The following is a 13,203-nucleotide window of genomic DNA, read 5'->3' on the forward strand; positions in this document are numbered from 1 at the left end:
GAAGGTGAAGAAAAAATTGGGAATGAGAAAAGGTGGATTGGCTCATCCTTCTAGTATGTTAACTCTCCCATCACATTGTGCAGTTTTATTTTGAACAGACCCAAGAACAACTTCCATTTATATAACGTTTTTAACACAGAAAAATATTCCAAGACGCAGCACAGAAGTACAATCATACAAAAATGGATGCTGAGCTAAAGGAGATACCAGATGGTGTGACTTAAAGCTTGGTCAAAGAGAGGGATTTTAAGGCAGATCTTAAGGAGGATAAGGACGTGGAGATGCGGAGAGGCCTTAGGGTGGGAATCCCAGAGATTAGGGCCTAGAAGACTGAAGGCATGGCTGCCAATGGTGGGCAAAGGGAGTGGGGGATGCTTAAAAGGCCAGAGTTGGAAGAACGCAAAGTTCTCAGAGGGTTATAGGGCTGGAGAAGGTTACAGAGACAGGGAACAGCGAGACCATGAAAGGACTTAAACACAAAGATAACAGCCCAGAAATTGCTTGGAGCGGTGAACCAACAGTGTTCACCGTTCCATAGATTTATACTAACCCACTAACTTACCGTAGCCTTTGCTGGGTGTGCTTCCTCTAATAGGAAGCGGAGAAGAGCCCAGCGTTAGCTCCAACAAAGCTAGGACCCATGGGAGAAGTGAGAGGCTCGCTCTCTCCCCTCGACCAATCAGATTGCAGCATTTTTGACAAGCTGAGAACAGTTTCTGCAGGCTTGAAACGTTAAATCCAGGAAGTGAAAGGTACAACATTTACATCATTTGTAAGAACAGTTATAGACAGCAAAAAAGAGAGGGTAAGAAATAATCAAATTAAATAAGAGAGTCAGAAGGGAAAAGTAAAAAAAAAATTATTTTTTTTTTAATGACCAAAAACTATTAAAATAAGGAGTAATGAGACTCCACATTTTTCAAGGTTAATTTTTAGTTGTTTGGCAGTCATTAAAACTTACTGTGCTGTTAAAACTTAGTTTAGACCTGGTATTTTTAAGCATATCCGTGTTGTAGCAATATTAGTTACTATCCAGCTGGGCAGATGAGCAATTTGGCGCTGGTCCCTTGTTTCCACTGATTCCAGCCGGCGATATCCTTCAATTCAAAGCTGTTAGATCGCCAGCGAACCAGTAGGAGCAAGTTCTGGATTTCCTCGTTTCACCGAGCATGTGCGAATGCCAGAACTTGCTCCTTGATTTCGCCACTAACTAGGTGAGTGCTGTTGAGCTCACTGTTCTTTTCTAAACAATTTCTGGGTCATTAATTTTAAATTTGAGGCACTGCTGGACTGGCAACCATTGTAGGTTAGCATGGACAGGAGTGATGGGTGAGCGGGACTTTGTGCAGGATAGGATACAGGCAGCAGAATTTTAGATAAGCTGAAGTTTATGGAGTGTGGAGAATGGAAAGCCGATGGGAGAGTATTGGAATAGTTGAGTCTGGAGGTGACAAAGGCATGGATGAGGGTTTCAACAGCAGATAGGCTGAGGCAGGAGCAGAGACGGGCGATGTTATGGAGGAGGCCAAGGATCCGAACAGTTTGGTTCAACCTTAAGGGGCTGGGGAGGGGGATGGAATTGGTGGCAACAGTAGGGAGTTTGTAGCAGGTGTAAAGGCAAAGTTTTGATGTACCCATTGTTTAACCGGAAGACAAGCCTGACAACGTAGTCAGTGGAGGGATCAAGAGTGGTGAAAAGGCACAGCTAGATGTCATCTGTGTACACGAGGAACCTGACCCATGTCTTTGGGTGATGTCGTTAAGTGGTAGTATGTAGATGAGGAAGAGGAGGGGGCTAGGCTAGCTCTTTGGGGTAAGAGAAGCCATTGCTGGAGATGCTTTGGCTACAATTGGATAGGTGAAAGTGGATACAACCGAGAGCAGTCCTACCTTTGGAGAAAAATGGCATGGTCAACTGTGTCAACGGCTGCAGAGAGGTCAAGAAAGACAAGGGGGGGACTGTGCACCAAGGTCACAGTCACAGAGGATATCCTTTATGACTTTGATTAGGGCCATTTTAGTGCAGTGGCAGGGGTGGAAACCTAGTTGGAGAGATTCAAACACGGAAATGCAGGAAAGTTGGGCACGATTCTGAGAGGTGACAACCCTTCAAGAACTTCAAAGGAAAGGGAGGCTGGAAATGGAATGGTAGTTTGCAAGGGTCAAGGGTGGGTGTTTTGAAGTGGGGCGATGACAGCAGTTTTGTAGGGAAGGGGACAGTACCCAAAGAGAGGGAACCATTTACTATGTCAGCTAGCAAGGAGCCAGGAAGAGAAGTAGGGTGTTCAGCAATTTAGTGGAAAGGGGTCAAAGGAGCAAGAGATGGGTCTCATGGACAAGATAAACTTGAAGATGTGGGAAATAAGAGAAATAACTAGAGGAAGACATGGGTTCAGGGCTAGGGGAACCTCGGGAGAGATTAGGCTTGGTGTGCCACGGAAAGCGTGGGGGGAGGGGGGGAAGCAGCAGAGGCAGGTGAAAGGATGGTTTCACTCTTAGTGACAAAGTCCACGAGCTCATCACACTTGTTGGAGGTGAGGGCGGAAGCGGCAAGGAAGAGGGACTGACTGAGGCGGTTGGTAGTGGAGAAAAGCAGACAGTTATCTTTGCTTTCCAGGATAATCCTGGAGTAGTGATCAGTTTTGGTAGAGAAGCGCGTGCCTGATACTGCTTGATGTGGTCCAGCCAGATTTGGCAACAGATAGTTAAACCAGTTATGCACCAAATACACTCAAGTCTGCACTCCCTGGACTTGAGGGAGTAAAAGTGTTTAAAATGCCAAAAGGATTAAACAGTTTAGATATAGAGAAACTATTTCCTCTGGTGTGAGTATCCAGAACAAGGGGGCACAATCCTAAAATTAGAGCTAGGCCGTTCAAGATGAGAAATCAGGAAACACAAAGGGTAGTGGAAATCTGGAACTCTCTCCCCCTCTCCCTCCCGGCAAAAAAGTGCTGTGGATGCTAGGTCAATTGAAATTTTCAAGACTAAAATCGATAGATTTTTGTTAGGTGAGAGTATCAAGGAATATGGTTCAAAGGCGGGAATAGCTATAATAACTCAAGCAAAGCATATGAGGGGACAAAAGTAAATTAAAAAAAACTACAAACAAACCTGATTCCCAGATTCATTGTTTCAGCAGTTCCAATCATACTAATAGCTAGTAGCATGTTGTTACAGATCTTTGCTGCCTGTAAACAAAAATCACAATGGAGGAAAGTGGCAAACAACTTTAAAATGATGCATGCACTTCAGTACCAGCAAAACAAATCACACATACTGCTGCAGACAATGACATAAAATATTAGGAAATTTAAAATGAGCTGACCTGGACCCTAACCCAGTTCCTCCTGAAACACCCGTTTCATTTACAGATATAAACCTCCCACCCTGGGAGGCCAACGGGGTGAAATTTGACCTCAGCGGCAGTGCAAAACAAGCAACATCAAATCGACAGCCCATTTTACACCCCACCCGATTATCTTTTCCACTGACTTCTGGAAAAAGTATAAAGCGGCTTGCCGATTCGTTGTCACCCATTTTGCGGTACCGCTGAAGTTGAATTTCATTCCCTCCTTCCCCCCACAAGTCTCTTCTGAGTTGGCCAGAATAAGTTGTAAATCATTGATGCTTCTTAAGTAATTTACCAGCCCCGTCTATTTGTATTTGTAAAAGTACATCAGTTCTATCTATTTACATTTACAAAAACAAAGCTACTTTCAAAGTGAGATTCTGACACATGGGAGCATTTCATTTAATCAAATGACGTAGTTCCATAATTAACTCTGATTTCTTTTTTGTTACCTGCCCAGTTCCAACCCCTCCACAGTAAACCACATTGGTTCCCATGCAGCTCAGCAATTCTTTGGCTGCATTAAATTCTTCTTCCAATCCGCCAACCATGAACGTGAGGTTGCCAGCCCGTGCAGCCCCGACACCTGAAAGTATCACATGAACACTTGGTTTTAAAAGATTTGTAATATTTAAAGTTTTCTTTTCATCCCTTCAACATGCCTTATCTAAAAACAAGCACAATAATTACACAAGCATAGTCAAAGCAGCAAACAGAATACTATTAATCATAGGCCAATAGTTTTTATTCTGGACTAGGGATTGATAAATAGCTTCATAGTGTCATTTATTAGACCTGAACTAATGCTGACAACACTCCTCAGCTGGTTAATCTTTCGACAGCTGCAGTTTTTCAGTTGTACAAACACTTATGTTAGATGAAGGAATAATAAATTAATACAGCCAAAATGTAATTTGGGAAATGGTTGATAAATCTTTAGTAACAAATCCTTACAAAAATATTCGATACATCAATTCCCTCACCAGCTTAAATATGAAGGAAGATTTAAAAAATCAAGTCTATGCATTTTCTATGATTTCACAAAGTTAAAATAATTCAGATTGCAGGAAATGTGATATAAAAATTACCGTGAATGTCTGTTCATCAAATATCTAGCATTCTAATGAAAAACCTGCAGCTCATTTCAAGCACGAGTAGTTTAGTCCTTCTCTCCTCTTTCAAACCTCAATCATTAATGCAGTGCTTTAAAAACACACACCAACCTTTCCCTGGTCTAATGGGCTCAGTTCAATCCCTGTTCTTACAACAGCAGGTTCTGGTTAGTCTGAAGGTGTCTGAATTTTGCCTGCTTCTTATTTTAAGTCTTTGTTGTGGTTGAAGGAGAAAAAGAGCTCAAGTGATCTCTTAAGGGCTTTATATGCACTCCCTACTTTAAAGTGCTAGACAGATGCAAACATCTGTTTCACCAAGTGAGCATAATTCTTGGTATTAGATTAGTGCCATGCTGAAAGTACTTGATTCAAATCCCAATAATAATGGCTGCAGCAGTGAAAGGGTATTTAGGAAATATATTTTAGTTGTTTTTGTAATGGATACATCAGGTGCAAAGTAAAGCGATGCAGAAGTGGCACTTAGTATGCAATGTGTGCACTGCTGTCTTCAAAAGGTAATCAGACACAATCATTTTCTACAGATGCAGCTTCACTAGGGGCTGCTGTCACTGGGGCCATTTACGACTTGTTATGGTGTCTCTATTGTTTACCAATGACATTTTCTGAAAGGGAGACAGCTGGGATGGAAGGCTGGTAGCAAAAGAACAATATAATCCTGTGAAGGTAATCAACAAACTTGTGTGTGTTAATTAACTTTACACTTTATCATGTTCAATTAGTTTTCTTTTCTGCCAAAGATAACCATGCACAATTGGTTTAAGACCATGCCATGTTTTATTTGTAACCAGTTTCTGTTGTCATTCCCATTTCTGTGTTTGACAGTTCTCCAGGGGCTTCATATGCACAGATGTATGACTATGAATGACTTAGTCAATCTAAATCAGTTTAAAATACACCTCTTTATTTAGGGGCTGATTTAAATCTTCATGCTTATTCCCTATATAACGGATGCTAAATTCTGCAATCCTCTTCCACAAGAATATTTTTTTCTTGCATGAATAAGATCAGATTGCCCAAATGCTATGCCACATCTATACATCATGTGACCTTGTAAGAAATGCACAAGGTAGTGGATTACCCGAGTGTCAGGTCCAGTCTAAAACACAAGGAGTTAACATGACATCCCAAGAGACATTGCATGCCCCAAGCAGTCTGAATAAGACTCCTTGGGTTGATTAACAATGTTCCAAGAGATGTTATGTCACTAATACTGGCTGCTCACCCTTCCTCCTTCAAATCTTAAACCACAAGAACTACTACTACCGCACATGATCACACACATACTTGATGCAAGATATTATGACGTTTAGTACATGCACGAGTAGCCACTTGTATCTACACATGGTGGTGGTTGAAGAGTCAGCAATGTGGATGGCTAATGTAACCAGGCTGGCACAAATGAGATAAATTAAAAAGGAATAACTGCAAATGTTGGAAATTTGAAACAAAAACAGAAAATTCTGGAACTACACAAGAGGGCAGTCAGCATCTGTAAAGAGAAAAGACAGGCTATGACATTTTGGGCACAGATCCTGCATCAGAACGCGGATAAAGGTTGCACACCTGAAACATCTTTTAAACCCGTCTTTTCTCTTCACAGATACTGACTGACCTGGTGTATACAAATGCAGCAACAGACATTTCCTCAGAGTACTGAATCTCAGCTGGGCTGTCGAAGAGAATGAATGATGTGGAGATGCCGGTGATGGACTGGGGTTGACAATTGTAAACAATTTTACAACACCAAGTTATAGTCCAGCAATTTTATTTTAAATTCACAAGCTTTCGGAGATTTTCTCCTTCCTCAGGCAAATGTTTCAAGATCTCCTTGAAGCCTACGCATTTATACATATTGAACAATAATAAATGGTGTTTACAGACTGCCCCTGCAACTGCCCGTTGCCAAGGCAATCACCGTGTTCAGACAGAGAGGTGTTACCTGCAGAACCTCCGAATACACATTCAATAAAAAAACAAACAGGGCAGAAATTGATAGCCAAGTTCCGCACCCATGAGGACGGCCTCAACCGGGATCTTGGGTTCATGTCACGCTACACGTTACCCCACCAGCGAACAAATGTTATCTGTTTTTAATATAATGGGTCATTTGCTGGCTCTCTCTGCCTTCCGGATGTTTCTGCCTCTCTCTGTGTTTTTTTTTTCTCTGTTTTTTTTCCCTGTTTGTTTTTTTATTGAATGTGTATTCGGAGGTTCTGCAGGTAACACCTCTCTGTCTGAACACGGTGATTGCCTTGGCAACGGGCAGTTGCAGGGGCAGTCTGTAAACACCATTTATTATTGTTCAATATGTATAAATGCGTAGGCTTCAAGGAGATCTTGAAACATTTGCCTGAGGAAGGAGAAAATCTCCGAAAGCTTGTGAATTTAAAATAAAATTGCTGGACTATAACTTGGTGTTGTAAAATTGTTTACAATTGTCAACCCCAGTCCATCACCGGCATCTCCACATCATGACTACCATCGACACCACAAACTGCCGGCTCACAGTGGAAAGGATATCCAAGAAGATCGCGCATTTAGACACAGACATCAAGTTTTTACAGAGCTGCAAGAAAGCAGACAAGATCCCGAAAGGACTCCAGATCACGAACCCACTCAAGTCCACATACAACTCGGATTACGCTGAGAGACTCTGCCGCCGTACCTCTCGCACACTCCGCAACCATCTCATACACCAACTCTACAGCAGACGCCACAACCTCGAAACCAAGATAGAGTCCATACTCTCAACCTGTACTCAGGACACAGCAGACCAGCTACGTTATACCGCCAAACAGACGAGGCAACGGAACTACGCTGCCTACATGAAAACCAAGAGCAGGAAGCTTGAGAAACTCGGCATCACCACCAGCAACGACCAAGCTTCCCCTGGTACCACGGTTGCAACCACAGGGAAGTCTATTGTCAATTTATCCGACCACACCCTTCAACCAGACGAAATCGAAGTTCTCAGCCGAGGGCTCAATTTCTGCCCCACTACCAAAATGGACCGCACTAGTCTCGCGGCGGACACAGAGGAATTCATCAGGAGAATGAGGCTCCGGGAATTCTACCACAAACCCCAAGATTTCAGCAGCGAACCCAATGAGACAATCGACGATCCGGAACAGCAGACAGAGGGATCCGCGGTACAGCAACCGAAGAGGAAAGAGTCAAACTGGACTCCTCCGGAGGGTCGCTGCCCTCAGCTGGACATGTATGCTCAAGCTGTCAGGAAATGCGTCAATGCCAGATTCATCAGCCGCACTCAGAAGACAGTCCAGAATGTCACCCGAGCACAACGCAACGCCATCAACGCTCTCAAGACCAACCGCAACATCGTCATCAAACCAGCGGACAAAGGAGGAGCCATAGTCATACAGAACAGAACAGACTATTGCAAAGAAGCATACCGACAACTGGACAACCAGGAACACTACAGACGGTTACCCGCAGATCCGACCAAAGAACACACCCACCAGCTCAACAAACTGATCAAGACCTTCGATCCAGACCTTCAAAGCATCCTACGCATTCTCATCCCACGTAATCCCCGCGTGGGAGACTTCTACTGCCTCCCAAAGATACACAAAGCCAACACACCCGGACGTCCCATCGTATCAGGCAACGGAACCCTGTGTGAGAACCTCTCTGGATACATCGAGGGCATCCTGAAACCCATCGTACAGGGAACCCCCAGCTTCTGTCGTGACACTACAGACTTCCTACAAAAACTCAGTACCCACGGACCAGTTGAACCAGGAACACTTCTCACCACGATGGACGTCTCGGCACTATACACCAGTATCCCCCACGATGACGGCATCGCTGCGACAGCATCAATACTCAACACCAACAACAGCCAATCTCCGGAAGCCATCCTACAACTCATCCGCTTCATCCTGGATCACAATGTCTTCACCTTCGATAACCAGTTCTTTACCCAAACACACGGAACAGCCATGGGGACCAAATTCGCACCCCAATACGCCAACATTTTCATGCACAAGTTCGAGCAGGACTTCTTCACTGCACAAGACCTCCAACCAACACTATACACCAGATACATCGACGACATTTTCTTTCTATGGACCCACGGCAAGGAATCACTAAAGAGACTACACGATAACATCAACAAGTTCCATCCCACCATCAAGCTCACCATGGACTACTCCTCAGAATCAGTTTCTTTCTTGGACACACGAATCTCCATCAAAGACGGGCACCTCAGCACCTCACTCTACCGCAAGCCCACGGACAACCTCACGATGCTCCACTTTTCCAGCTTCCACCCTAACCACGTCAAAGAGGCCATCCCCTATGGACAGGCCCTGCGAATACACAGGGTCTGCTCAGACGAGGAGGAACGCGATGGACACCTACAGACGCTGAAAGACGCCCTAGTAAGAACGGGATATGACGCTCGACTCATCGATCGACAGTTCCGACGGGCCACAGCAAAAAACCGCATAGACCTCCTCAGGAGACTAACACGGGACGCAACCAACAGAGTACCCTTTGTCGTCCAGTACTTCCCCGGAGCGGAGAAACTACGCCATGTTCTCCGCAGCCTTCAACATGTCATCAATGAGGACAAACACCTCGCTATGGCCATCCCCACACCTCCACTACTCGCCTTTAAACAGCCACCCAACCTCAAACAGACCATCGTTCGCAGCAAACTACCTAGCTTTCAAGAGAACAGCGTCCACGACGCCACACAACCCTGCCACGGTAACCTCTGCAAGACATGCCAGATCATCGACACAGATACCACCATCACACGAGATGACACCACCCACCAGGTGCATGGTTCATACTCCTGTGACTCAGCCAACGTTGTCTACCTCATACGTTGCAGGAAAGGATGCCCCAGAGCATGGTACATTGGCGAGACCATGCAGACGCTGCGACAACGGATGAACGGACACCGCGCAACAATCGCCAAACAGGAGGGTTCCCTCCCAGTCGGGGAACACTTCAGCAGTCATGGACATTCATCCACCGACCTTCGGGTAAGCGTACTCCAAGGCGGCCTTCGAGACACACGACAACGCAAAATCGTCGAGCAGAAATTGATAGCCAAGTTCCGCACCCATGAGGACGGCCTCAACCGGGATCTTGGGTTCATGTCACGCTACACGTTACCCCACCAGCGAACAAATGTTATCTGTTTTTAATATAATGGGTCATTTGCTGGCTCTCTCTGCCTTCCGGATGTTTCTGCCTCTCTCTGTGTTTTTTTTTCTCTGTTTTTTTTCCCTGTTTGTTTTTTTATTGAATGTGTATTCGGAGGTTCTGCAGGTAACACCTCTCTGTCTGAACACGGTGATTGCCTTGGCAACGGGCAGTTGCAGGGGCAGTCTGTAAACACCATTTATTATTGTTCAATATGTATAAATGCGTAGGCTTCAAGGAGATCTTGAAACATTTGCCTGAGGAAGGAGAAAATCTCCGAAAGCTTGTGAATTTAAAATAAAATTGCTGGACTATAACTTGGTGTTGTAAAATTGTTTACAGAAGAGAATGAATACATTTCTCCATAAAGAGAGAGAATATCAGAAGCTAAATGAATCTGCTATGCCATTGCGTACATGTTAATCCCTTATTATGCTACCATTTAACTGCCAGGTTGGCATGTTATCAGAGTAAATTTAGTAAGGAAAATTATATCATACTGCAGCCAAATCTCACTCTGATTTGGCTGCTCTTCTCCAGCTAATGGTGTAGTAGCATTCTGTCTGACAGCTAGAAGTACACACAATGCTCCAGAATCTAAAGCATCTCCACTTGTCACGAGGCACACCAAAATTTCCCAAGATATACTTTCTGGTGCAAAAAAAGTCAACACAGACACTCCTGGCCTGTATCTCTCTGTTCCAGACACACTGGTATTAAATGGATTTAATGCGTTTGTAGTAGGATTCGTAACCCTCCCGGTTTCGGCAAGAGTCTATCGAAATCAGTAATTCATCTCCCGAGCTTTGATATTGGCAACTCGGGAGAAAAATATGTTGTAACAGCAATTCCAGCATGTGCATCGGTGCTGCAGCCAATTAGTTGTTCCCCCATTCCCCCCCTCCACCACCACTGGCCACACTTCCGGAGGTTTGTATTGGAGGGAGCTGCTGCCTGGGTGAGCCAAGTACGCAAGCCAGGAGCAGTTAAAGCAAGTGGTGGAGCTGCCGAGGATCAGAGGTGCAAGGATTGGGGCACGGTTCTCCCGAATGCTGCCTCTAGCAGCCCGGCTCGGCAATCGGGGGTCGGCTATCATGGGGGCTCAAGAGTGGTCAGGGAGAGAGACGGAGACTGGAGAATGGGGGCTTGGGGGTTGGTAAACGAAATGGAGACTGGGGGTTCGGGGAGAGAGATGGAAACTGGGGAATGGGGAGTTGGTGGAGAGAAGGGAACTGGAGAATGGGGGAAGAGAAGTTGACTGTGGGTCAGGGGATTGGTGCTCAAGTGCGGGAGAGAATGGAATGGGGACCAGCATTTTCTGCAGAGCCAGGAGCAGCAACAGCAATATGGTGAGAGGGAGTGGTACTGAGAGCCAACCAGTCAGTAAAGGGGTGAGTGAAACCTGGGGACCTTATTGTGGGTAAATAGTGAAAGAATATTTCCACAGGTAGGCAAATAGGGAACTAGGGAATGGAAACCAAGGATTCCCACCGAAAGAACCAAGAGGGAAGTAAGGAGAAAGATTCTTGAAATGAGGGCTATAATGCAGTGGGATCCTTCACCACATGTGGCTATTGAGATAGAGACTAAGACTTTATTTAAAAAGGGAATGAGATTAAAAATTTGAAAAGGAAGAATATAAAAAGATCTGGGAGGAAAGGGGTTACAGGAGAGAGCGCCAGCACCGTGGGCCGAATGGCATCCTCCTGTGCTGTAACTTCCATAAGTCTATGAAAACTTTCCTTTATTGAGTCTGAGCTCAGGGAGTAGTTTAGAAATGTTGGTGCTGAGCGGAGATTAGGATGACGTGCTCTGTGAGAAGTGCCCCAAACACAGAGCCCACGGCCCTTTGTGCAATCTCTCAGTTTGGTTCAGGTCAGTCTGTGCTGGCCAGTTTTGACATGTGAAATCTAAGTACAAATCAGTTCTGACTGAGGCTCCCAGTTCAGAGTTGTCACCTTCACACGGAGTCCAAACCAGAGTCCAAGCAGAGAGAGAGAGATCGGGCCTTTTAAAAGTGGCATCAACTGGGGAGCCTAACCGCTCCTTGTGCAGCACAGGGGATTTCTGGCTATCAGAGTGAATATCAGCAAGTTACAGGATTACTACTAGTTATAGGAAGGATATCAGAACATTACACCAGTTACATATAGGCCAGTGAGTTATTGTATTACTGTTGGTTAAGAGGGGAATCTGAGTGTTACCAGTATTACCATTAGTTATCAGTGCAATTTCAATGAGTTACCATTAGTTACTGGTGGAATCAAAGTTCCTTCCAACTCTGGTTTCCTCTCTACGAATCTCTTCCCCACCCTCGGTTTCCCCTCTTCCCCTGCTTATGGTTCTCGGAACTTCTCCGACAACAGCTGCTGGAGCAAAACCACAAGCAAAAATACTCAACTACAGGGGATCCAACATTTATAACATAGCATTTGTAGAAGTCATGTGATTGGACCTTGTGATTGAGGAAAACAACTCAAAAATTGTTAAGACTAAATTTAGTCAAATTTTAAAAAGGAATATACTCTAGCATAAGATCCCACAAAAGCTTTTTAATTAAGTATTCATCAGAAAAACAGTGTGAAGTTCAAAGACATTCAAATTAAAACAAGTAACATTTTGCCAAGATGTCGTTGGCTTCACAATTGGGACCAGTGTCTCTGGTGCATTTACAAAGCTAATCCCAATGGAAGCACTCTCTCAGAGTCAGAAGGTTGTGACTTCAAGTTCCACTCAAGGACTTGAGCGCACAATTTAGGCTGACACTTCAATGAGGTACTGCTGCACTGTTGGAAATGGTGTGTTTTGGATGAAATGTTAAATCGAAGGCCCATCTGCCTGTCCAGGTGCACATAGAATCATAGAACATTACAGCACAGAAGGCAGCCATTCGGCCTGTCGAGCCCATGCCAGCTCTCTGCAAGAGCAATCCAGCCAGTCCTACTCCCCTGCCCTTTCCATGTAGCCCTGCAAATTTTTTCCCTTCAAGTACTTATCCAATTCACTTTTGAAAGCCACGACTGTATCTGCCTCCACCACCCCTCAGGCAGTACAGTCCAGATTATAATTACTCTCTGCGTAAAAAAGATTTTCCTCATGTCCCTTTTGTTTTTTTTGCCAATCACCTTAAATTTGTGTCCTCTGGTTCTTGACCTTCCGCCAATGGGAACAGTTTCTCTCTATCTAGACCCCGCATGATTTTGAACACCTCTATCAAATCTCCTCTCAACCTTCTCTGTTCCAAGGAGAACAACCCCAGCTTCTCCAGTCTATCCATGTAACTGAAGTCCCTCATCCCTGGAACCATTCTAGTAAATCTTTTCTGCACCCTCTCAAAGGCCTTCACATCCTTCCGAAAGTGCAGTGCCCAGAATTGGACACAATACTCCAGTTGTGGCCAAACCAGTGTTTTATAACGGTTCATTATAACTTCCTTGCTTTTGTACTCTGTGTCTCTATTCATAAAACCCAAGATCCCGTATGCTTTTTTAACCGCTTTCTCAACCTGCCCTGTGACCTTCAACAACCTGTGCACATATA

General features: G+C 44.6%; 1 protein-coding gene across 2 annotated transcripts in view; it reads right to left on the bottom strand.

Annotated features, from left to right (window-relative positions):
- The window catches only part of hibadhb (3-hydroxyisobutyrate dehydrogenase b), a 127,317-nt gene that overhangs the window by 32,634 nt on the left and 81,480 nt on the right, over positions 1-13,203 (bottom strand). For both annotated transcript variants that reach the window (XM_068002472.1, XM_068002481.1), the window contains 2 exons: positions 3,805-3,938; positions 3,115-3,191 (listed from right to left, as the gene is read on the bottom strand). In XM_068002472.1, the coding sequence (XP_067858573.1) occupies positions 3,115-3,191; positions 3,805-3,938 (211 nt within the window). The remainder of the gene's footprint in view (positions 1-3,114; positions 3,192-3,804; positions 3,939-13,203) is intronic.

Source organism: Heptranchias perlo, chromosome 2, assembly GCF_035084215.1.
Source record: "Heptranchias perlo isolate sHepPer1 chromosome 2, sHepPer1.hap1, whole genome shotgun sequence".
Lineage (NCBI taxonomy): Eukaryota > Metazoa > Chordata > Chondrichthyes > Hexanchiformes > Hexanchidae > Heptranchias > Heptranchias perlo.